General features: G+C 34.9%; 1 protein-coding gene across 6 annotated transcripts in view; it reads left to right on the top strand.

The window, feature by feature from the left end:
* Positions 1-27,261, top strand: part of ephb2b (eph receptor B2b) — a 163,945-nt gene that overhangs the window by 132,168 nt on the left and 4,516 nt on the right. Inside the window, exons 8-16 of one of the 6 annotated variants that reach the window (XR_013327516.1) lie at positions 551-659; positions 3,469-3,536; positions 6,990-7,112; positions 7,788-8,035; positions 10,447-10,662; positions 11,697-11,846; positions 14,287-14,480; positions 15,672-15,827; positions 24,050-24,173. Coding sequence is in view for 2 of the 6 variants with exons in the window: in XM_077725428.1 (XP_077581554.1) it covers positions 551-659; positions 3,469-3,536; positions 6,990-7,112; positions 7,788-8,035; positions 10,447-10,662; positions 11,697-11,846; positions 14,287-14,480; positions 15,672-15,827; positions 16,849-16,957 (1,373 nt within the window). In the remaining 4 variants the exon portion in view is untranslated. Of the gene's footprint in view, positions 1-550; positions 660-3,468; positions 3,537-6,989; positions 7,113-7,787; positions 8,036-10,446; positions 10,663-11,696; positions 11,847-14,286; positions 14,481-15,671; positions 15,828-16,848; positions 19,458-24,049; positions 24,174-27,261 lie in introns of those variants that run through there. The other 5 variants (XR_013327518.1, XR_013327517.1, XR_013327519.1 and 2 more) reach the window with 5 other exon arrangements.

A 27,261-nucleotide genomic window follows, 5' to 3' on the forward strand; every position in this document is an offset into this window, starting at 1 on the left:
GATATGGAAATCTTTTATTTTTGAGTGAATTCAGTCTGTTTTTTAGTGAATGGTTATTTTTGGCTCAAATTCAAACATTTAAAGCTGTTCAAAGTGAATAAATAATGACTTGAATACTCATTATATTGTAATCTTCTATTTAAAAAAGTAATTTATTAATTTCCTTGTGACCTTATTTTTCTTTCAAAATCGAGGTTGCCAGGTCAGGCCTTTTTTAAAAGTATTTTTTGTTAGCACATTTAAAAAATCTTTTATTTTTGAGTTTATTCAGTCAGTTAATTCCTGTTTTTTAGTGAATGGTAATTTTTGGCTCAAATTAAAACAATTTAAGGTGTTCAAATGTAAACAAATAATGACTTATATACCTGAGATATTGTAATTTGTGACTTCTCTCCTCTAAAAATGTAATTTATTAATTTCCTTGTGACTTGCTTTTCTTTCAAAATCGAGGTTGCCAGGTCAGGCCTTTGCAAAATTGGTTATTGGTCAAAAAAACTGCATCTGATTACGAATGGAAACTTTTTAAAATATATTTGTTTCTTAACTACAGCCGAATACAACACCAGCATTCGCGAGAAGTTGCCCCTCATCATCGGATCGGCAGCTGCCGGCCTAGTCTTCCTCATCGCTGTGGTCGTCATCATCATCGTATGCAATCGGTGAGCCTCTCTCCCAATGAAGTATTTTAATTTTATTTGCTTTTAAATTGCTCTTTTGCACATTGGTCCTAATACAAGGCTGCTCACATTGGATCTAGTTTGCATTAATGTTGCCCACAAACCTAATTGGGTTTGACCCCCCCTGTCTTAACACAACACTATTATTTACCATATTTTGTACACCGTTTGTACACATTTGTACTCCCTATTAAAACCATGAATATGGAGGTGAAAATTATGAATCAGGGGGCGACTTATACTCGAGAAATTTTATAATTCAACCATTTTACGGCAATTTTATGGGAACAACTTATACACAGAGGCGGCTTATATGCAAGAAAATACAGAATTTCAGTACAGTATCTTAGAAATACCAGGTGTGATGAGTTTTCTTAAGATTTTCCCTTCAAAGTAACACATTTGTACTCAATCATCTGATCAATTTGTTGGTTATTTTCTGTTTTGCAGTAAGAAAACAACCACTACTGGATGAATTACTAACTTCCTTAAGATATTGACCCTAATAATGCTATTTTGATTCATACAGTATCTCAGAAATACCACGTACGATGATTTTTCTTAAGATTTTCCCTTCAAAGTAAGATATTTGTACTCCCTATTAAAACCATGAATATGGAGTTGAAAATTGTGAATCAGGGGACGACTTATACAGGAGAAATTTTATAATTCAACCATTTTAAGGCAATTTTGTGGAAACAACTTATACACAGAAGCGGCTTATATGCGAGAAAATACAGAATTTTTCGCGTATCTCAGAAATACCACGTACGATGATTTTTCTTAAGATTTTCCCTTCAAAGTAAAACATTTGTACTCCCTATTAAAACCATGAATATGGAGGTGAAAATTATGAATCACAGGGGCGGCTTATACTCGAAAAATTGTAAAATTCAACCATTTTAAGGCAATTTCAAGGATACGACTTATACTCAGATGCGGCTTATATGCGAGAAAATACAGTATCTCATTGATTTGTTCTATTCCCTGCAAACATATACATTTTTTTTACTTGGAGTCAAACCGAATGTGGTCACTAAATGAATTACACTCGTAAGTCAAAGCACTTGTGTATATTTTTTTCTGGAGTTGGCAGAAAGGCGGCAAAAAACAGACCTAGATTTGAATAGAATTTGTAGCTGACTCCAGCACATGCGCCTGATTATTTTTCCAGGCTTCCATTGTCTCGGTAAAAAGTCTCAGTGATGCGTCATCATCATCGAAAGTGTGACATGAGCTACAACGCATCCTAATTAACACTTCATAGCGACTGTCAGTGTCTTGGACGCAGGCGGCTGCTGGCTGTGACACCATTGTAACGCACAAGTGTCTTTGATATTAAAAAGACGCTCCGCTGCGACGCTCCAGGCTGTTTTTCAACAAGCGGTTTTGAACTGGCTCTTTTTAAAGTCGAGACTATTTTGGTAGAAAATTGACGCTTGATATTTTCATTTCAATGGGTTGTTAGGGTGATTTTTTTGGGGGGGGAGTATAAATTATGGCTTTTCGTTGTGATTTATGAATTTTCTTCAGTTTTTTTTACTAAGATGGGAGGTTTGTATTATTTAATTTGTATTATTCATTCATTTTATTTCAGTCAGGACATTTATCTTATAAAAAACTACTTATATGGTATTGTAAAATTCAGTTTTCAGTGTAAAAACTCATTTTTAAAGCCATTTTAGATCCAAAATCACCATTAAGTGCAGCTTTTCTAAAAAAATAAACCTAAAATTCTTATTCTATCCTCCAAAATAAATCAATATAGCACAATTTACACAACCAATAAGCGCTAACTTGCAATTAAACATCCGCCATATACTTTTAACCCAATCCATCCCTCATAATACTTCCATATTCCAATTATAAAATGTCTAACTCCCCCCAAAAAAGAAGAATAAACCTAAAATTCTTATTCTAACCTCCAAAATAAAACAATACAGCACAATGTACACAACCCATAAGCACTTACTTACAATTAAAAATCCCCCATATACTTTGAAGTATTAAACCAGGGGTGTCAAACATACGGCCCGCGAGCCGGATCTGGCCCGTCTGGTGGTTTGGTACGGCCCGGGGAAGAAAGCTGCATTGTATAAAAAAAATATGAATTTTCTTTTAAAATATGTAGTTCTTGTATTATCCGCTAGGGGCGCAGTGTTTTAATACGTGCAGACAACATGAATTGACATTTATTTATGTTCTTATGTTATTTTCTTGTTCATAATATATTGTTCATAATGTAAAAAGGAAAATTCTTTTAATAAACATTTGGATAATTTACTCATTCTTTGCACTAATTATTAGTATTAGTGACTAATACAAAAGTGGAAAAAAGTGGGCTTATTGTTAGTTTTATGTCATTTTGCAATGAGTTTACTGGTCCAGCCCGCTTCATCTCAAATTAAGATGTATTCGGCCCGCTGACCTAAGGGAGTTCAACACCCCTTGTATTAAGCCAATAATATTCTAGCCCTCTAATACCTCCATATTCCAATTAAAAAAGGCCCAAAAAAATCTTACACGCACCACACCTTAATCCACTTAACACCCATCTATTCCTATTCTCTTATTCTTCCACCACCACGCTAATACACCTTTCTACCTTCACAACCCACACCACCTACAAAACACTAAAAAAAAGCCCACTTGACAGCTTATCAACAATCTCACAGTTTTCAAACGCCAGATATGTCATTGAGGTGGGTTTTGCTCGGGGGGTCTTTTACTCACCCCCCTTCCCTTCTTTCAATCTTTCCATCATCACTAGAGTTCTTTGTCTCTCCCCCAGGAGGCGTGGCTTCGACAGGACCGATTCCGAGTATACGGACAAACTACAACACTACACCAGTGGCCACAGTGAGTACACCCCCCCCCCCCCCCTCAAGTCCCCACTTTACCGCATTTAACACCCCCCCCCCCCTAACCTCGCCACGCCATCCCTTTCCCGACTTCTCCAACACCTGTCACCATGGTGACCGTCTCACACCGTTGTCTCCCACCTCACACGCATACACACCTGTCTCCATGGCGACCGTATCCCCACATAAAGCCCCCCATCAGTCCCCCCCTATGTAAGTAATCCCCGCCTTTTTGTGGAAGGGAGTTTTTTTTTTTTTGCGTTTAGTCCTCATACTATTGCGTGGTCTACGTCCAAGTCGTTAACTGAAGCCATTGTTGTGGAAGTAGGTCAACCTCATACTCACGTTATGGCGCCATTAGCCAGTTAATGCCACGCGAGTCATTTGCTAGGGATGAAATATTTAAAAGGGTTGGATACTGGGTGTAAAGATGGGGCTGTATATCTTTGTTGGGGGGCAAGAATGAATGGAAATGCTAAAATGTGTTTTTTTTTAGTGGCGGTGATTGGCGTCCAAACGAATTTGGCAGATAGGGAAAAATGAAAGTTTGTTTTTTGAGCAAAACTAAGGGAAGTTGGACACTTTCAGATTTTTTTTTTTAGTCTTCCAAATATTTTTAAAATGTATTGTTATTGTTGGTCAGGGTAATAAATATTTATCATTTTTTAATTAAATAAAAACAGCCCTTTTTACTAAAAATGCAAATAATGCTTTTAATTTTTTGAATTATTTTTGTCAAAAGATTTTTAAAAAATACTTAAAAAGTGATCTATTCTAATCTAACAAAATGACAACATATGTTAAAAAAAACTTAAGACCAATACCTACTTTTTTGTTGCTTTTATAATTATCACTTCTTTACTGTCAATTTTTTTTGCTTTTAAAATGAGGACATTTTCATTCAAATAGTTCATTTTCATTTTTTTCCATTCAAAAACACAAATACACACCCCAAAAACTTTTAAAAATATATTTTTTGGTGAAAATAAATTTCATCTCTGAAATTAAATCACATTTTTAAGCCAAAACAACCAAATAATTGACATCAAATTAAATTAAATCTCTTTTAATGAACAAACAAAATCAAAAAATCTATTATAAAACATTAATATATTCCTCTCATATTTACATACCCCCAAAAACAACCCCTCAAATTCCCATAACAACCATTTTAAAACAAATCAATTTCAATAGCGATATAAAAAAACCGAGTCAATGACCGACTGGATTCCTCCCATCGAACCCCCAAAAACTTTAAAAAATATAATATATATATAATATAAAAATTTTTGCTGAAAATAAATTTCATCTGAAATTAAATCGCATTTTTAAACCAAAACCACCAAATAATTGACATCAAATTAAATGTAATCTCCTTTAATTAACAAAAAAAATCAAAAAATCGAATACAACATGTTAACACATACATATCATATTCACATACACCCAAAATAACCCCCCAAATTCCCATAGCAACCATTTTAAAACAAATCAAATTCAATCGCGATAAAAAAAAAACGAGTCAATGACCGACTGGATTCCTCCCATCGAACCCCCAAAAACTTTTAAAAATATAATATATATATATATATATATATAATATAATTTTTTTGGGTGAAAATAAATTTCATCTGAAATTAAATCGCACTTTAAGCCAAAACCACCAAATAATTGACATCAAATTAAATGTAATCTCCTTTAATTAACAAAAAAAATCAAAAAATCGAATACAACATGTTAACACATTCATATCAAATTTACATACCCCCAAAAATAACCCCTCAAATTCCCATAACCCCCATTTTAAAACAAATCAAATTCAATAACGATAAAAAAAAACGAGTCAATGACCGACTGGATTCCTCCCATCGAACCTTATCCGCCTTTCTAGCCACGAGCTGGCCTTAATAAACGGAGGCAAGAGGCAAATAATCGGATTTGAAACTGCACCGTTTAAATGGGCGGACACTTAAAGGCCACCTTAAGCCAATTTACCTGGCAACGGGGCTTAAGGTGAGGAGAGCGCCAAGAACCAAAGCCAAAGCCAACCACTCTACTACGATAACAGCCTCTCTTGGGAAAAGAGAGAGAGAGAGAACACGTATATATATTTATATTTCCGCCCACATGGTACATTATTACTACCTTATAAGAGGGGCCTGAAGGGGCTAGTGTCCTTGCTGGATAAATGAGCTTACCGCCTGCAGGCTCCAGTGAAGCATGTCTGCAAACAACGAATAGAAAAAAAATGGAGGCTAGGTTTTCATGTAGCGTTTTTTTTATGGGTGTGTGATCGGGTAATTTGCCGGTAGGGTTGCCACTACGGTAGTAGTGAGATGTAAAAGAAACAGTGGGGTGCCGTTTGTAAAGGGGGATCGTGCTGGAGAGAGAAAAAAACGGATGCGTTTTGTCGTTATGAGTTAGAAATGATGGTTAAGAAGTGGGTTTTAGTGTCGGTTTTTGCATGTTTACAATGTTAATATGTTTTTGGGGAAAAATCTTTTTGATTTGAGGCAAGGGATTACTTTATTCTTCCCGTATTTGGGAAATTTGGTTGTCACAGTAGCAGGATGGTGAGAATACAGACACAGAAAAAGACATTTTAGACATAAATAGATTGGTAATAAGTAAGTTGGTAAATAAATACATAAATATATACATAGATGAGCGAGTTACATGTACATATATGTATATGTATGTATATATCTGTTTATATGTATGTATATGTATATATCTGTATATATGTATGTATATATATGTATATATCTGTATATATGTATGTATATATACGTATATATCTGTATATATGTATGTATATATATGTATATATCTGTATATATGTATGTATATATATATATATATATGTATGTATGTACATATCTGTATATATGTATGTATGTATATATATATATATATATATATATATATATATATATATATATATATATATATATATATATATATATATATATATATATATATATATATATATATATATATATACATACATACATACATACATACATACATACATACATACATACATACATACATGTATATACACAGATATATACATATATATACATATAGTGGCCCTATAAATATTCAAATGTTACAGCTAAATCAAAAATATAATTGAAAAATTTAATCTCAATTCGTTTTCTGAAGCGCTTTATCCTCACCAGGGTCACAGAGGGTGCTGGAGGCTATCCCAGCTGACTTCGGGTCAGAGGCGGGGTCACACCATGTACTGGTGGCCAGCCAATCACAGGACAAACAACCATTCAAGCTAACACTAATAGCTAGAGGCAATTTAGATTGTCCAATTAGCCTAGCATGCATGTTTTTTGGAATGTGGGAAGAAACTGGAGTACCCGATCACAGGCCACAAAATGGAATTGCTCCAATCCGTGAGAAGCAAATATGTGAGTGTCTCTCTCCATTTTCCAAGTGACTCCAGGAATGAAGATCTATATTGATCCGTTCACGTATGAGGACCCTAACGAGGCTGTGCGGGAGTTCGCTAAGGAGATTGATATAAGCTGCGTCAAAATCGAGCAAGTCATCGGTGCAGGTAATCAATGCCATCTTACTTAAATACAGTAAGTACAATGCCTTGAGATACGAGCTGAATTCCAGTACCGAACTCGTATGTCCATTCGTATCTCAAGTGCTCGTAGATTTCTTTACGGTCTCGTATGCTCGTATCTCAAATTGTTCCCATATCTCAAGGCAAATGTTTGCTCTAAATTTTTCTCGGATCTCAATTGCTCGTAGATTTCTTTACACTCGTATCCTCGTATCTCAAATTATTCTCGTATCTCAAGGCAAATGTTTGCTTTGAATTTTTCTCGGATCTCAAGTGCTCGTAGATTTCTTTACACTCGTATGTTCGTATCTCAAATTATTTTCTTATCTCAAGGCAAATGTTTGCTCTGAAATTTTTTCGGATCTCAAGTGCTCGTAGATTTCTTTACAGTTTTGTATGCTCGTATCTCAAATTATTTTCTTATCTCAAGGCAAATGTTTGCTCTGAATTTTTTTCGGATCTCAAGTGCTCGTAGATTTCTTTACAGTTTTGTATGCTCGTATCTCAAATTATTCTCTTATCTCAAGGCAAATGTTTGCTCAATTTTTTTCGCGGATCTCAATTTTTCGGATTTTGGAGTACTCGTATGTCAAGTTATTGGGATATATCTATATATATATTTTTTTTTTTAAACAAATAAACCCATTTAATGTGTTTCAGGAGAATTTGGCGAAGTGTGCAGTGGCAATTTGAAACTGCCTGGAAAGCGGGAGATGTTTGTGGCTATCAAAACCCTAAAGACGGGCTACACGGAGAAACAACGGCGAGATTTCCTCAGCGAGGCTAGCATCATGGGGCAGTTTGACCATCCCAATGTCATTCGCTTGGAGGGAGTGGTCACCAAGAGCAGCCCTGTCATGATCGTCACGGAGTTCATGGAGAATGGATCTTTAGACTCCTTCCTCAGGGTGAGTGCCGAGTGCAAAAATTCTACAAAATCTTTATACATGTTTTGAGTCTTTTCTCGAAAATTTCATGCACGAATAATTATTATTATTTTATGAGATTATTATTGGACAAGGTCTTCATCTTGCGTCCCAAGGGCCAATTTTGAATTTGGAAAGTATCCGTTTTGGTCAAGAATACTCAAATATAAATAGAAATGAAAATTTAAATCATAAAAATATAGTAATAATTCTTAATATACTCTAGTTTTTGGAGTATAAGTCGCAGTTTTTTAAAATATTTTTGGCCGTGGGTGTGATTTATACACTGATGCGATTTATGCCTGAAATTATTAACACATTACTATAACATTTCACGTTAGTTCCATGCTAAACCACAAGATGGCGCTAAAGTTATCTGAATAACACTTAATGTTATGTTTTTACTGACATAACCAGGCATGTCAAGTTAGTATTTTAACTTTAAATAGCCTTTCAAAATGACAAGTATATTTTTGGCATTGTATTTTATCAAATATATTTCCAAAAATGCGACTCCAATACAACTTATATATTTTTTTCCTTCTTTATTATGGATTTTTGGCGAGTGCAACTTATAATCAGGTGCGACTTATAGTCAAGTGCGACTTATACTCTGGTGCGACTTATACTCTGGTGCGGCTTATACTCAGATGCGACTTATACTCTGGTGCGGCTTATACTCAGATGCGACTTATACTCAGATGCGACTTATACTCAGATGCGACTTATACTCAGATGCGACTTATAGTCCAGAAATCCTATATTTAAGATTTTTTAATTTTTTTAACTTTAATAAATCTCCATCTCCTTTTGCCATAAATAGTTGGAATAGACTCCAGCACCCCCTTGCCACCTCCATCCGAATAAACAGCACAGAAAATGAATACTTTATTAATAAAACAGATTTTTCCCGTCCATATGTATTCTTAATATCAATTCCCTTCCTATATTAACCACCACATCACATCCACCTATCCTCAGGCATTGAACAAGTTCAACTTGTTTTGACATCCCACACATTTTATGTCTTGTCTGACGACCGCCGTCCCTACATTGTCTCTTTTCCGTCTCGATTAAAGGAGATGGGTATTTTTTTATCTTTTTGGCGGGCCTCATGCCAATAAAAGTCCACACAAAGGTCTGTACACAATGTGTAATTGCACGGGTGGACGCCATGCATAATGTATGACGCTTAATCGTCGGCACGAGGGGCTTTCGACTTGACGTGAGGCGAAGCTAACGAGCAGCAAAGCGTGAAAGACAAGTAGGCTACTGGAGCACTGCTGCAGACTGCTAATATGGATGCCTATTTTCCTCTCCTTGGCTAGCGCCATCCTCTGGAATCTTCTTAAGTCTCCATTTATTTATATTCCGATGTGAAAGAGTTAAAAGAATAAGTCATTTCTATGGAATTTGATGCTGTTTTTGCACTGTGTCAAATACGAATAGGGTGATGACTTTTGCGGTTATTTTAATGGCACAAAAATGTGTTAAAAATTGTTTTTATCAAGTCTTTTGGTTTTGATGGAATGGCTTGTATACAGTTGTGTTCCAAATACCGTTTTTCACGACTATAAGGCGCACTTAAAAGTCTTAAATTTTCTCCAAAATAGACAGTGCGCCTTATAATCCAGTGCGCTTTATAATCCAGTGCGCCTTATAATCCAGTGCGCCTTATATATGGAAAAAAACAGATAACCAAAAACAAAAAACCACCACTGTCGGATATTAAAAAAAACACAAACGCCTGAACTGAAACAATACTGTTAAATATAAAGATGCCATCTTAGTTTACAAAATCTTCCATCATATAGCTCCTCCCCCACTGCAGGATTTTATACAAAAACATCCAAAACCTCAACAATGGCTGGCTCTAGAGGTGACTGTGAAGTAGTGAGTGCTTCATACCTGGAAGTCAATAGCAATTACCCTATTTTCACCACTATAAGGCGCACTTAAAAGTCTTAAATTTTCTCCAAAATAGACAGTGAGCCTTATAATACAGTACGCCTTATATATGGAAAAAATGTCATTCATTGAGGGTGCGCCTTATAATGTGGTGCGCCTTATAGTCATGAAAATACGGTAACATGATTTAAGCTTTATACCAAAATATATTTAGTTTATCTGTCATGAAAACAAAAGATCGAGAACGGCAATGTACTCACCAATCGCTTGAGGTTGAAAAACTTTACAGCGTTAATTAGATGGTACTCAATCGGGGTGGAGTCTTGAGGTACACCATAACTGGAAGATTGTTTATAAACTCCCTTGGTGAGATTGGCTTCCACATCAACAATTTAGCTAAATATTCTTCTACTCAGTGACGCGTATCGAAAACACACTCTAGGGAGCAAAAACTCTTAGTGAAAACTGTGTCTTGTGTTTTCCAGCAAAATGACGGCCAGTTCACTGTAATCCAGTTGGTTGGAATGCTTCGGGGTATTGCCTCGGGCATGAAGTACTTGGCCGACATGAACTATGTACACCGCGACCTGGCTGCCCGCAACATCTTGGTTAACAGCAATCTGGTGTGCAAAGTGTCTGACTTTGGTTTATCGCGCTTCCTGGAAGACGACACATCAGATCCTACTTATACCAGTGCCCTGGTAAGAAAAAGCACGCTAATTTATTCCGGTTTTTAACGTACGATAAAAAAAATAAGACATTTGGAATGTATTTACAGTGGTACCTTGAGATATGAGCTTAATAAGTTCTGGAACTGAGCTCGTATGTTGATTTTCTTGTAACTTAAAGGAACGTTTCCCATTGAAATGAATTAAAAACTAATTAATTTGTTCCAACTTTCTGGAAAAAACACCCAAAACGGGATATTGGATTGGAAAAACATTTTTATTTGTTCTAATTCGCCATCTATTAACAAAGTAACAAATAACTAGTGGTTTAAAAGTACTAAAATGTGTTTAATAGTACTAAAATCTGACTTTTTGCATGGCAACACGCTTGTAACATAACATAAAAAATTTAAATGAACTTGGATTAGGATGCAGACACTCAAAAATAAATTTAATCTAATTTTACACTAAACTTAATTCTAATTTTGCCTGACATTTTGATACCTTTCTTCTCCTACCATTGTACTTCATTTCAAATAAACTATCTATAACTACAGATAAGAATTATTTAATCACCTTCTAATAGCCTTCCAGAATTAGTTTTTACTACGATTCCTAATCTAATTCATAAAAATACGAACTCTTCAAAATCCAACATCTTTTTCCTCAAAAAAGTACATCGATTTTACTCATAGTTCTACAATAATCTATTAAACAACAATTTATTATCCCAAATTACAAAGAAAAAAATGTTGAATCTATTTGCAATAAGTAATTAAAGTGGAAAAACAGTAAAACTAAACAGGACTCAAAACGGAGCCTTGAGGTATGCCACATCTGGAATAAATTCCTAAAACAGTTTATCATCGTTATCAATCCCGATCTTCCAACATGTAATTACATTTTATATTTGTCCTTAACCTCTTCTCCCTTAAAAAAAAACAACCACCATCTTCCCTATATTCCTTTATAACTCATATAACTTCATGCACACACCTCCCATCTTTAACTACAAAATGCACTAATATTACAAGGTAACACTAATCATTTCCACTTTGTACTCACAGGGTGGGAAGATCCCAATCCGGTGGACTGCGCCTGAAGCCATCCAATACAGAAAATTCACCTCAGCTAGCGACGTTTGGAGTTACGGGATCGTCATGTGGGAAGTGATGTCATACGGGGAAAGGCCCTACTGGGACATGACTAATCAAGATGTACGTAACTAAAAATACACTTTTACACCAGCTCCTGCAAACATATTTACCGTATATTCACGACTATAAGGCAAACTGCATTATAAGGCGCACCCTCAACAAATGGCACATTTAATTTTTTTTCCAAATATAAGGCGCACTGGATTATAAGGCGCACCCTCAATGAATGGCACATTTAGTTTTTTTCCAAATATAAAGTGCACTGGATTTTAAGGCGCACCCTCAATGAATGACATTTTCCCATATATAAGGCGCACTGGATTTTAAGGCGCACCCTCAATGAATGACATTTTTCCCATATATAAGGCGCACTGGATTTTAAGGCGCACCCTCAATGAATGACATTTTTCCCATATATAAGGCGCACTGGATTATAAGGCGCACCCTCAATGAATGGCACATTTTATTTTTTTGCCATATATAAGGCGCACTGGATTATAAGGCGCCCTGTCTATTTTGGATAAAAATTTTAAGACTTAAGTGTGCCTTATGGTGGTGAAAATACAGTATTTTTGGTTTTTTTTAGGATTTTTTGTTTTTATTCTGCGTGGAGGCCACTATTACTTGAAGTACTATTGTTTATTCAATATATATTTTTTGCATTTATCAGTGTCAGTACAGATTTTGTTGTTTTCCAGCCTTATTCTATTTCAAACTTGACTGTAGAAGCTAAATACCATTCTTTTCCATATATAAGGCGCACCACATTATAAGGCGCATCGCATTATAAGGCGCACCCTCAACGAATGGCACATTTTATTTTTTTCCCTATATAAGGCGCACTGTATTATAAGGCGCTTTGTCTATTTTGTAGAAAATTTAAGACTTTTAAGTGCGCCTTATAGTGGTGAAAATACGGTAATACCCAACCTCCTACTTTACCATCATTGCTTGGTAACAGCAAATGTGGCTTTTGGTGTTATAATTCCTTCCAGCCGCCGAAGAGATATAATCAGATCATTTGAAAGTGCTCAGTGGTACTCTGTAGACTCAATTCCTCCCTCTAGGCATTCGTGGGAAGAGAGCATATTACGTGTTGAAGAGACAATGAGAATACTTTGAAATTGAAAGTGAGAACGCTAATTTGCTAAGCGAGAACAGAAGACCTTAGCCGTTATCTTATTAGCAGCTCCAGATAGCGCCTAAGCGCCACTGGGGTCCTTATTGGGAACGTCTCCTCAATGATATTAATCTGTCTTTGAATAGGGTTTCTATAATGGCTCCCCCCGCCTTGTAATGAACTGGAATGAAACCATGCGTCCTTCCGGGTCGTTCCACCCGGCTAACCAAGCGGCTAACCTTAGCTTGCCCCCAATCAACTGAGCAAGCAATCAATTACCAGGCCACACTTGGAGGCCATAGGTGATGTCAAGAAGGATAACATAGAATATTCAAGATGGCATATTGAGCAGAAATAACATGTTTTTAAATGACAGTAAATGGCGGAGGGTGGAGTTAACGCAGCTGGAAGTGCAGTGTTTTACTCACAAGGACAGATTTTTTTTCTGGGGACACTCAAGTTTCTCTAATTTTTTGTTGTTTGTAATTTTTCCATATAAAACATGTTGTAAAAGATTAAAAACATAAGAGTGGACCGAGCTACTGCCACTGGCTTCCGCGTAAACGGCGCCATCATGGGGAAAGGAGTGAAAAAAAGATTTAAAAAAATTTGGACTTTATTTACTGCGCGCCTTATGATTGCTGCTGCGCAGAGAAGACGAGAGTAGTCTGCAACTTAGAGGGAACATTGCTCCAGGGTGACTTAAAATTTAACAAAATACAGTGGATAGGTACCGTATTTCACGACTATAAGGCGCACCCTCAATGAATGACATTTTTTCCATATATAAGGCGCACTGTTTATTTTGGAGAAAATTTAAGACTTTTAAGTGCGCCTTATAGTGGTGAAAATACGGTATTTGCTATTGACTTCCAGGTATGAAGAAGCACTCACTACTTTACAGTCACCTCTAGAGCCAGCCATTGTTGATGTTTTGGATATTTTGTAAAAAATCTTGCAGTGGGGGAGGAGCTATATGATGGAAGATGTTGTAAACCAAGATGGCATCTGCATATTGAACAGTATTGTTTCAGTTCAGGCGTTTGTGTTTTTTCAATATCCGACAGTGGTGGTTTTTCGTTTTTGGTTTTCAGTTTTTTCCATATATAAGGCGCACTGGATTATAAGGCGCCCTGTCTATTTTTGAGAAAATTTAAGACTTTAAAGTGCGCCTTATAGTCGTCAAATACGGTACCTTTTCATAGTATGAAATATATATATATACATCATGGGGAAAGGGGTATTAAAAAAAGTATGGATTTTATTTACTGCACGCCATATGATTGCTGCTGCGCAATGAAGACGAGACTAGTGCACAATTGCACTGGAACATTGGGCTCACTCTCTGTGGAGGTAGTAATGTAGTATGTGTCTTTTCAGGTCATCAATGCTATTGAGCAGGACTACCGGCTGCCGCCCCCCATGGATTGTCCCAGTGCGTTGCACCAACTCATGCTGGACTGTTGGCAGAAAGACCGCAATAACCGGCCAAAGTATAGTCAGATTGTCAACAACTTGGACAAGATGATTCGGAATCCTAATACATTGAAGGCTATGACACCATTATCCTCCGGGTGAGTTTAACTGTATTTTTAGTGTGTGTTTCTTTTCAAATGTGGTCTGTCGACCCCTTGGTGGGGATTTACCTGAGTTACTTAGAAAACTTGCAATAACTTGGATGATTTGGATTAGCACAGCTATTTTAACAAGTCAGTGCATCAGAGACAGGTTTATGGCTTTAACCCAAAGGGTGTCAGAGTCTGATTGGTTAATGTCAACTCGATTTCACGTGGACCATTTTAAATATAATGTTTAGATTTTTTTTTTTTATAAATGGATTAAAAACCCTGAATATTAAGTTTTTTGTAGATCTAAAACAATGTTTATTTTAGCTTTTTTTAAAATATTTTTTTGATTTTACTAGATGAATTTTTGAACTAAAAACAGAAAAAATGGATTAAAAATGACAATTAAATTCCTGAATATTCAGTTTTTTTGTAGATCGAAAACAATGTTTATTTGAGCTTTTTAAAAATATATTTTTAGATTTTACTAAATGAATTTTTGAACTAAAAACTGAAAAAAAATGTTTGAAAAATGACAATTAAATTCCTGAATATTCAGTTTTTTTGTAGATCGAAAACAATGTTTATTTGAGCTTTTTAAAAATATATTTTTAGATTTTACCAAATGAATTTTTGAACTAAAAAACTGAAAATTTGATTTAAAAAGTGACAATTATTGATTTAAAAGGGGGAAAATCAGGAAAATTAATATACATCTATAATCTTCATTTTAATTTAATCCTAAAACAGAAAGTCAGCACTCAAAATTTACCTTGCCGGGCCACACAAAATGATGCGGCGGACCACATTTGGCCCTCCAACCGCCACTTTGACACACATGCCTTACAGTATATAGTTTTCAGTTTCTTAAAATTGACTCTTACAAATCCTTCCAACAAACACCAAACCAAGGATCAAGGCCCTTTTACACTTCCCAAAAATTGCAGATTTTCCACAGAAATTTCGCCCTTAAAAACTCAGCACCTCATTTGGAAAGTCCATTCTAGAAATAAACTAATCTGGAAAACGCAGTTTGATGAACAAGGCCTGCGGAAAAATATCCTCAGGCCCTGAGAAACAAAAGTACCCCCTGAAGCTATCACAGGTGGTCCTCGAACTGACTACCATCTAAAGCTTTCCGTCATTATTCATTCTAATGCATCCTGTGGACCCCCTACCCACAAACTCCGCCCCCTTTAGCGTACATCTGCCTCTATTGGACCGCAGCATCCCAGATTTCTCCAGCTTCAGTACAGTGGACGAATGGCTGGACGCCATCAAGATGGGCCAATACAAGGACAACTTTTCCAACTCTGACTTCACCACATTTGACGTAGTGTCCCAGATGACTATGGAGTAAGTAGCAATCTATTCTCTTATAACGGCATGTTGAGTATTTTTCGGAAAATTCAAATACCCTTGTGCCATACCTAGCTAACTAACTTAAAATCCGATTTTTGGGGGGTCTGGAAACTATCGTATTGCATCGAGTGGCGTATTTGACCTTGAAATTTCAACAGAACTTATTTTATTTGAATTATTATGTTTTGAAAAAAGCCTGTGAAGTCTATAACAGAATTTATGTCATTAAAATGTGCTCTGTTTACGATAGGGTTTGGCTAATTCTGGTCCTCCAGAGCCGTAATCCAAGCTGTTTTCTAGATTAACCTTTGCTAACACACCTGAAACAAATAATTGGAGCCATTAACAAGCTTCTGGAGAGCTTGCTGATGATTAGATCATTTGATTCAGGTGTTTTAGACAAAGGGTATAAGACTGCGTTAATGTCAACTCGATTTCTTGTGTGCAGGACCATTTTAGATATAATATTTAGATTTATTTTTGTATTAATGGGTTAAAAGAACTGGATTAAAATCCCTGAATATTCAGTTTTTTTATAGATCTAAAAAATGTTTATTTTAGATTTTTTTTTAAATAATATACAACATGATTTTTGAACTAAACCACTCAAAATTTCCTGATTTTCCCCCTTTAAAATCAATAGTCATTTTTAAATCATTTTTCTGTGTTTTTAGTTCAAAAATCATTTTGTAAAATCCAAAAATATATTTTAAAAAACCCTAAAAAAAAACATTGTTTTAGATCCATAAAAAAACTGAATATTCAGGGCTTTTAATCCAGTTCTTTTAATCCATTTATAAAAAAAAAATCTAAATATTATATCTAAAATGGTCCAGCCCACATGAAATGGATTGTAGAGGATAGAGATATATAAAACCGACCGAATAGCATCTCTCCGGGACTGGAGTTAACCACCCCTGTTGTAGGATTTAAATTCCCAATTTATCTGGTCTCAAATGCGCATGCTTGTGAATTTTTCACTTGCGTTGTTACAATGGTTTTGTAACCATCGCAGTGACATCCTCCGAGTGGGTGTGACGTTAGCGGGCCATCAGAAAAAGATCCTCAACAGCGTCCAGATGATGCGAGCCCAGATGAACCAGATCCAATCAGTGGAGGTCTGATCTGCTCCCCCGACCATAGGAGAAGGGGGTCGATTCCGAAATCGCCCCAATCCGGCGGGTGCTGAAGGGTTGCGGGTGTATCCTTCTTGGTGTAACCCCGCCCCCTTCCTCAACACTTGACCTTCACTCACCCGACTCTCCCTTTAGCCCCACCCCCTATCCATCCAACCCACTGAGTTTAATAACTCAAACGGAAGCCCCGCCCCCCCAAAACAAAACAAGTGACCAGCAAACCTCCACCTTACATATTTTTTCTTCTTCCACTGCTTTTCATTGATGCTCTTTGGTTTGTTGTCATTTTGTAAAGAATTTTGTAAGGAAAAAAAATAAAGATGAAAAAAAAACTTAAGATGGAAAAAAAGAAAAGGAATTTATCCACATTTTAAAGACAATATGAAGTCATAAACCAGAAGAGCTACCCTTTAAAAGGGCGGACATCTACAACAACAACAACAACAACAACAAGAAATAAAGGATCCTGTCAATCTTGGAAGGATTTTAGAACCATCAAATGGACCTTTTGACATCAGGAGAATCTTATGAAAGGCAAAAAAAAATAACAAAAAAATCTCACTATGGTGTGAAATGTTGTGTTGAAGAATCCCAACAAAAGACAACATTTGTTTTTACCTCGTCCTTAGTGGACATATCAAGGACCACTTCACAGGGCTGACTCACTTGAACCACTCCACCCCCCCCTCCCTTCAATCCACCCTCTAGGCCTCCCTACGCATGTTGCAAAGCATGCTGGGTAGGATGACTCAGATGCGTGGCCCATCCATCTTATTTCTTCTTCTTCTTCCATTTTAAAACCACCTTTTCACTATCACGGATAATAGACGTTACGAATCAGGTGGATGCAAAACGTCTTCTATTTCTGCAATTTGTGTATAAGTTTGACTGAATTGTTCGGATTTTTTGAGTTTTAACGGAAAAAAAATGCTTGGGATCTTCCATTGATGCTTTTTTGAGTTGCTTAGAAAAAGCTGCACAATCATGTAGATAAAAAAAAAAAATCCAATACCCTCACAAGCCCCTCCCCTTCTTTGAAGATAATATACTTTGTTTCTATGTTTTTTGAGATGTCAATCTTTGTCAGTGTTGTCGTCACGAGGAAAACATGGCGTCTGAAACACGCTACGTGAATAATAGCCCAAAGTGTTATTGTTTGGCCTCTTCAATCCTTGACCCGCAACTTGGAAGCTCTTACGGCTATACAGGTACTGTTTTTTTGCTTATTTTACCGTATTTTCTCGCGTAAATGTTGTATTTGTTGTTAAAAAAAATGATGACTGAATCGAGGGTACGGCTTATATGCGCATAAATTCGACTTGACATGCACGAAACTGCAAGATGACGAAGTAAAAACCTCGTAATGCAAGACAATGTGGCCGATATGGTCATTTATTTCAAAATAGAGGAAAGATAAACAGATAAAACGCTTCATAAAAAATATTTTGATATCTATGAATGAAATTCAAGAAAATGAATGAATCTTATCTTGCATAAAATGTGAAAAAACTCACTTGTGCCTGATATTGGTCGCTCAGGGCGCCGCTATTTTACCTAGGGATGACAAACTAGACCACTACGGACTTATTTCCTGGTTGTACTGGTCACATGACTTCCTTTTTGAATTTGTCTATGTGCAGGCAACATCATTTAGGAATGTACAATCCAGAAATCGATTTATACATCTCAGAAATACCATATGCAATGATTTATTTTAAAATTTCCCCTTCAAAGTAACACATTTGTACTCCCTATTAAAACCATGAATATGGAGGTGAAAATTGTGAATCAGGGGGCGGCTTATATGCGAGAAATTGTCAAATTCAACGATTTTAAGGCAATTTTAAGGGTACGGCTTATATGGGAGAAAATATGGTACCACATATTTACTCTCTATTAAAACTATGAATATGGAGGTGAAAATTGTGAATCAGGGGGCGGCTTATACGAGAATAATTGTCAAATTCAACGATTTTAAGGCAATTTTAAGGGTATGGCTTAGACGCAGATGCGACTTATATGCGAGAAAATACGGTACATCTGAATTTAAATGAGGAAAGATTGTGTAGGGGTCGTGTTTTGTTTTAATGAGATGCAATACTGTGCCACTGACAGATGAAAGATGCAAAGAATTTGGTAAAAAAGTGGTAGAAAAGTTGCAGGTTATTTCATCTGATTTGTTATTGTAAATATTAACATTTGTTTTGGCACTATTTGAACACCTTGATCACTTTCTGTATTCCTGGATTCGTTTGTTTTTTCACTTTGAGTTTTAAAATTGATTGGGAAAGACTTTTTTGCAGATATTCCACGTTTTTTGGTTTAGCTTCCGATTTTAAGTGTTAAATATTTTGATAAAAACACGATAATTTGTTTTCATTTTGGCAAAAATCCATCTAGAATTTGGATATTTCACAATCCATTTAATATTAAAAGTATTTTTTATTCATAGCTTTCACCTCTATGGTTTTCAAACAGAAATTCTCTTTAAAAAAACTTTTTGAAGACATTTAAAAACGATAAAACTGGGTTTATTATTGACATTTTACTGGTTTGATTGACAAATAAGCCATTATAGTTTTTCATCTATGTTTTTAAGCTAGTAAATTCTGGCTGAATTTCATATAAAAGATAAAATATTCATCCCGTAAAGTATTGTCTTAAAAATTTAAAAAAAAACTGCATTTTAGCAGAAAAAGCCAAGCAATACACACACCGAAGAAATGCTGCAGTCTTGTCAACTCTATTTTTCAACACTGTGAAAAGTATTTTAAAAAAATAGTACTAGAAAGTTGCAGTTCAACTTGCATTTTTTTATTTTTTGGGGAAAATTCAGTATTCATGTTTTATTCAGAGTAGATAAAAGTTTTCATGCCTCCTGGAATTTTGCAATTTAAACTTGGATGGCATAAATTTGAGAAAAGAACGTCTTTAAAACGGAATTGTTAAAGAATTAAGGTCTGTTTTCTTTTTAATTCTATAATTCACTGAAAATGTATGTATTTTTAAAAAACTGTAAAAAAAAAAATGCCATTTCTGGAGAAACTTTTCAATCTGTCACTACTACTTTTTGGTAAAAAAAAATTGTTACTTTAGCTACTATTGACAACACAGTAAAAAATGTCAGTCAATGGCAGCTACTGACTTAAAATACCCAACAATTTATTACAAGAAACCATTCTCCTGCTCACTTTTTTACACATTAAGTGAAACCTAAGCTAACGAGCCCAGAGGTACTCCAATTTTGCTGCCAACTTGATTGAAGGTCAAAAAAAAACGTATTTTTTCCAGTGATTGCCAAATATAATTCTTCATTTTGCCATGAATAACACTTTCACCGTTTTAAGAACAATATCCAGGAGGTTGGTTTTCGGGTCAAAGTATGTGTGATTGCGCTGCCGGTTTCATTAAACTTCTCTTTCAAGGGGGGGTGTTTTCCTAGGGTCCGAAACCCCCCTAAAACCCCCCAACTCCCTCAACATACTTGTTAAGCAAGCCCTGCTCATTTTAAATGTCAAACTTGAGCAAATAGAACCCCTGGAAAGAGCTGGATTTTGATTGCAGCCTAACTCATTAAGGCCTCTCTTTTTAGTTTAATAAGGTTTTTTGCTGCTTCACATTTTGAATTTTTTTGGTACGACTTTTGTGGCTTACTGTGAATTATGATGGTACCAAAAAATACGAAAAATAGGTCCTTAATTGTTCGGAAAGGGGGTTTCAGGAGTTTATTCGGAAAAGCAAGGCTCTGGACAAGCTTCCTAAACTCCGGAAATCCCGAAAAATTGTCATTTATAGTTTTTTGGAAGCAACCATTTTGGAAAAGTACCAAATTTCCAATTGAAATGCCTGGAAATTCACACCATCAGCCATCTTGGCTGAACTGCACTGTAAACAACATCCCTAAACTCCGGAAATCCCGAAAAATTGTCACTTACATTATTTTTTTGGAAGCAACCATTTCAGAAAAGTACCAAATTTCCTATTGAAATACCTCGAAATTCACACTATTCGCCATCTTGGATCAACTACACTGTAAACTGGAAAAATTTGGTAACTCGAGTGCAAGTTTGGTTGAATAATTTGTCTTTTGCGACTTTAGCGCATATCGATTTTACGGAAATCGCATTTACTCCGGAAATCCAAGGCTCCGGACAACCTCCCTAGACTCCGGAAATCACAAAAAGTTGTCACTTATGCTTTTTTGGAAGAAAACTATTTCGGAAAAGTACCAAATTTCCCATTGAAATGCTACAAAAATTCACACTACCCGCCATCTTGGCTCAACTGCACTGTAAACTGGAAAAATTCGGTAACACAACTACAAGTTCTTACGAAATATTCGTCTTTTACGACTTAAGCGCATATTAATTTTGCGTAAATCGCATTCACTCCGGAAATCCAACCTCTCTAAACTCCGGAAATCCCCAAAAATTGTCACTCCCATGTTCTTTGGAAGCAACCATTTAAAAAAAGTACCAAATTTCCCATTGAAATGCTTCAAAATTCACACCATCCGCCATCTTGGCTCAACTGCACTATAAACTGGAAAAATTCGGCAACACAACTGCGAAATATTCGTCTTTTACGACTTTAGCGCATATCGATTTTTACGATAAACTCCAAAAATGGGACAAAGTTACCCCTAAAATGTGGTTGACAGAGGTTGCCAGATCTGAATCCTGTAAAATATCAAGAAGGAGAGTTTAACAAAAGTACCATAGCCCCCTCTTCTGCCATTTTGGTCCCACGCAGTGTAAAACCGACGTTAACCCCCGCCCCACCCGTGCTTCCCCCCCAACCCACATCTCCGCCTCGGCCCCTTTCGGTTAATTTGGGCGGGGGTCCCTTGTTTTAAAGCGCTGCTTGAGAAGGCCATGGCAACCAATGTGGGACATGTTGTATTTCTGTATAAATGTATATTGACTGTAACCCTGTGAATGATGTAACAAGTTCATTATTTGTAATATTGTTATTGGTTTATTTTCTAAAAATAGAAAAGCTCAAATTGATTCTCCCCCAATAAAAAATAAGATCTGTTATTAAAATAAGTTGCTTTTGTTTTAAATATGAATTGATAGGTCAATGTTTATGATTTCATTGTTTTTGACTCGTATGTTATTCTATATTTTATTTAAATGGTTGTTTATTGTGAATGAAAATGTATTTTCCATATTAAGTTTTAACTTAATATGGAAAAAACTCATATTCATTAATTTTCCGTATTTTTTTAATTTATTTTTTTACCTCCATTATTAAATATACAAAATAAATATAATAATAAATATTAGTTATAACCATTGACCTAAATGTATAAGTATCATTCTACATTGAGTTTTACAGTAATGCAATGTTATAGTACCTAAATATAGAAAAAACTCTTTTTTAAAACATTTTTGTAGTATTTTCTTTATATTAAATAATTTAAACCACAAAATAAAATAATTTCAGAACATTATTTTTCCTAAACCCTAAGTAGCTCCATTTTCAAAAAATAAAAATAAAGAAAATAAATTCAATGTAGTACATTGTAAATAACGTAGTACTGTATTCAGTACACAACAATTCAAATACTACAGTTTTTCTTTTATTTACTAATAATAGCTAATTGTAAAAACTACATTAAATACATTTTTACTACACATTAACTCGAATTAAAACTAAAATATCCCCTCCAAAATAAAACATAACATCCGCTTTATTCCATCCAAATTTAAAACTATCAAAAACCTCAAAATTCAACATTATAGTCGCTTTTAAAAAATAAATGCAGTACTGTATTTAATACACTATCATTTACTAATAAAAGCTCATTGAAAAACTACATTAAATACATTTTTACTGCACATTAACTCGAATCAAAACTAAAATATCCCCTCCAAAATAAAACAAAACATCCACTTTATTCCATCCAAATCTAAAACTATCAAAAACCTCAAAATCCAACATTATAGTCACTTTTAAAAAAATAAAACGTAACATTAACACAAGTAAAAGAACAATTTTATTCATCTTGAAAACACACACACACACACACACATTGTGTATATGTGTGTACTTCTGTCATAATTCATTTAAGCAACAGCCTTTTTTTTGTTAGAGGTCGTTTGTGTGAGCTGGAGATTTTTCAACCTCATTAGCGGCTAGCGGCGTGAAAGGCCGGAGACCCCGGTGTGACCCTCGGGATGAACGGCGCGTGTACTAAAAGGTTTACCCCTTGTTGCCCCTCAACTGTAACTTTCAATCATACACACAAATCTGTACGGCACCTTGCTGTGTTCTTTAATTATGACATCGTTTACACCCTAAAACAAGGAGTTGGGAAATATTTTTACAATATTTTTTTGTCAGTCCTTTTTGGGCTGTAAAAAGAAAGTAAAGATTTGTTAATGTAGCTTTTGGGAGGGTGCATTTAAATTGAGTTTTTAATAGGTTTTTGTGGCTGGAGACTAAACACAAGTATATATATTTATTTTTTCTTTTGTACTGTATATTATATATAGTATTAGTGCTGCAGAATTAAGTAATGTCATGTTTTAATCACATTATTTAATGGTTATTCTATCCAAATATGACTTAAATCAAATAATATGCAAAAAAAGTGTTGCGCGCACGGGCTTTAGTATGTTGGCAAGAACTGATGACTTAGAAACTAAACAACTTATGGTTCATGTTAAAAGAAAAACACTGAAAAAAACTATTGATTCCAAATTTGAATCTTTTAATAGTATTTTAATCTATAATTGTAATTGTTTAATTTTAATTTAGTTGTATTCATATTCGTTTTTCTCTCTGAATATTACATTATATGACTTCTTGCAATTTTTCAGAAAAGGTCAATAATAATCCAGTTTTTTTATAGTATTTTAATCTATGATTGTAATTGTTTACTTTTAATCTTGTTGTATTCATATTCATTTTTCTCTCTGAATATTACATTATATGACTTGTTGCAATTTTTCAGAAAAGGTCAATAATAATCCACTTTTTTTATTAATACTTTATTTATATTCATTAGAGTAATTTAATATAACTTGTAATTGTAGCATGCATTTTCCCTCTTGCCTATTTTGTCCCTCCTAGGTTTCCCTTTTGTGTCCAGGTGTGTATAATTGACAATCAGCCTTTGTCTGTGTATTTAAACCTGTGTGTCTGCCATATCTGTTCATGGGAGTATAATGCCTCATTTCTCGTCTTGCCTGTTCAGGTAAGTCATTTTTGCCTATTTCTCCTAAGTTTAGGTGCCATTTTTGTCCGTGTTTATTATTTTTGTAGGATTATTTTGTCATTAAAATCCTAAATTGTGAGCTAGCACGTTCCTGTACTTTTTGATAGCTGCATTCTGGGTTATATCTTGATGCAGTAGTGTGAAGAGAATCATGAATGTAGATGAAAATTATTATTGTGTGTGTATATTAGTGATGGTGAATTTAATATAGTTTCTTGTTAAAATGGCTTTGGGGAGTTGAAAATTGTAGAAATTAATGGATGCATTTTTCTTGGACAACTTTTTTGCAGAAGGTAGAACTAGAAAAATCCAGTTCTAACCGTTGTCTTTTGGCTTTTTAAGACTTTTTAACAAACATGTTTTAGGACCATAATTTCCTGAGAAATTGTAGAAACTGTTTAAATAGATAAATAAGCCTGGAAATTACCAAAATAGCAATTTTCATTTTTTTGGAACATTACTTTCTGATTAGTCTATAATGTTTACCAATTAAAGTTACATTAGTAATTTCAAATGCAGATTTTTTTAAATTATTTATTTATTTAAAAAAAATATTTTTTATTTTTTATAAAAATCTTTCATTTTAATTAAAAAATCATTTATTTTAATTAAAGAAACATATATATTAATAAAAAAACATTTATTTTAATTTTAAAAAACTAAACTTAAATTTTAATTTAAAATGCCATATAATAATACAAATTTAGCTCCAAACTAAGCTATTTTCACCCAAAAACTGCATCTCTCTTTTCACCATATCCTTCAAAAACAGCTAACAAACCCATTTCATCCCCCCCACACAATTAAAAACAAAAATCCCAAAATCCATATCTTCCATTACAGAGATTTCCCAAGTGTTACCCATCCATGTTTTAAAACAAACCTTATCTGTGTACAAACACTTTCACCGACCGGGCCTCAATTTTCCATCAAGTCAAAGAGCACAACCCCATGACGGAATGACTTGTGACACTCGTGACCCATTTGGTAGGTCGCCCCATTCAACGTGAACTCTACTTGGCTTTTGTACACTCGCCTTCAGGTCCTCCGTGGCCTCTTCAAACTGCCTTTTTTTAGGTTTCTCTCCATTAAAGTATTCGCCCACACCCTCCACATCACGACAAGTTTATATAAATCTTATTCCTATTGCTAAGCTAATGTAAAAAGCATTATTAGTTTTCAACTGCCCAATGACTGGTCTTTTCTAAAAAGTACCGTATTTTCACGACTATAGGGCGCACTTAAAAGTCTTAATTTTCTCCAAAATAGACAGTGCGCCTTATAATACAGTGCGCCTTATATATGGAAAAAACAGAAAACCATAAACGAAAAACCACCACTGTCAGATATTAAAAAAAAAAAAAACGCCTGAACTGGGATAATACTGTTAAATACGCAGATGCCATTTTAGTTTACAAAATCTTCCATCATATAGCTCCTCCCCCACTGCCAAATTTTATACAAAAATATCCAAAACATCAACAATGGCTGGCTCTAGAGGTGACTGTGTAGTGAGTGAGTGCTTCATACCTGGAAGTCAATAGCAATTACCATATTTTCACCACTATAAGGCGCACTTAAAAGTCTTACATTTTCTTACATGCAGTGCGCCTTATAGTCGTGAAAATACGGTAGTACTTTTTGCATTGAAAAAAATCTCAAGGAACAGCACTATCCGAAATATATTTTATTTAAAACTGTTGCTGATATTAGGAATAGTCATTCTCATCAAAAAAAAGAAAATGTGCTCACGGGCTTTATTACATTGGCAGAAACTGATGCCCTAGAAACCAACTTCTGATTCATGTTCAAGAAAAATAACCACCAAAATGGCTTTTTCACATTTAACCTTCATCATATTTTGACTTTAACCTCATACTACATTTTTTATTCACTAATATTCATATTAATTTTTCTTTTTAAATATTACATTGCATGGCTCACGGACTTTACTACATTGGCAGGAACTGATGACTACATTGCATGCCTTAATATGCATTGTTCCATTTATTAAATCAATTAAACTTAAATCCAAATGTTAAAAAGAATTCAGTACACAGTTTTAACTGTATTTTATGAACTATTTTTTTTGGTATGGCAGCTCATTAGTGGAACTATCGTCCTAGTTTTTCTTTATTATGTACAGGAGAGCCCTTTCAAGTTTTAATGGAGAGTAATAAAGTCTTCATTAGTGAGTTTGCAATTTAGGGTTGCTGTGGTGGGGGTGATGGTGGCACGCTCCAGATGTTCAGCAGATGTTTTCCCATGTAATGAGCGTGCGGGTAAAAACATAGCTATAAATTCCCATTTTTTTGGAATAACATGGAATTTTTGATGAGGCATGAAGAACCTGCATGCGATTCACCTTAATCATCGGCCATTTTGGTTCAAATTAGCCAACTTTGCTCCAAATTTGGTGTTAATCGCACAAAATAATTATTTTTAACTATAAATATTCATTATAAATGACGGTAAGGCTATTTTTGTGAGCATATGTGGGTAATTATACTCATGAATAATTACTGGAGATGATATAATTAGTTGAGGTTGATCCTGAGGCTAAATTTCGGCCTGCTAGCGTTAGCAAAGAAGCTAAATGTTATGTAAAAATGATCTTGCATCTCATTAAAAAGGAATAATGTAGCCGGGTAGATATTTTCACCAAAAGCGATAACTTTTTGAGTCATGGATATGTTTTTCTTACGGATGATTTCTTTCAAAACATCGAAGAAACCATACCCAAGCTTTAGCTCCCTTTAGGTCTGCAGGGTAGACTAAAACCTAATTTCGTATGCGTAGTTTTTATACTAAATTAGTTCTGCAACAGCAGATAAAATAAGACTCATTAAATTATGATGCTCAAAGCAAGAGTTGAAATTTATGGGGTGGTTTGTAGGATTTTTGCAATTTTAATGCATCTCTTCTGCCCCCTAACGGTCAAAAGGTGAATTGTTAGATGCAAAAAAATAATAAAATGGGGCTCAGTTAAAATGAAAAGACTACAACGTGTAAAGTGGTAGGTGGCCACTAGAGAGCAGTGTTGTTCCATGTTAAACTACTTAGACCA

Source organism: Stigmatopora nigra, chromosome 10 (assembly GCF_051989575.1).
Source record: "Stigmatopora nigra isolate UIUO_SnigA chromosome 10, RoL_Snig_1.1, whole genome shotgun sequence".
NCBI classification, from domain to species: Eukaryota; Metazoa; Chordata; class Actinopteri; order Syngnathiformes; family Syngnathidae; genus Stigmatopora; species Stigmatopora nigra.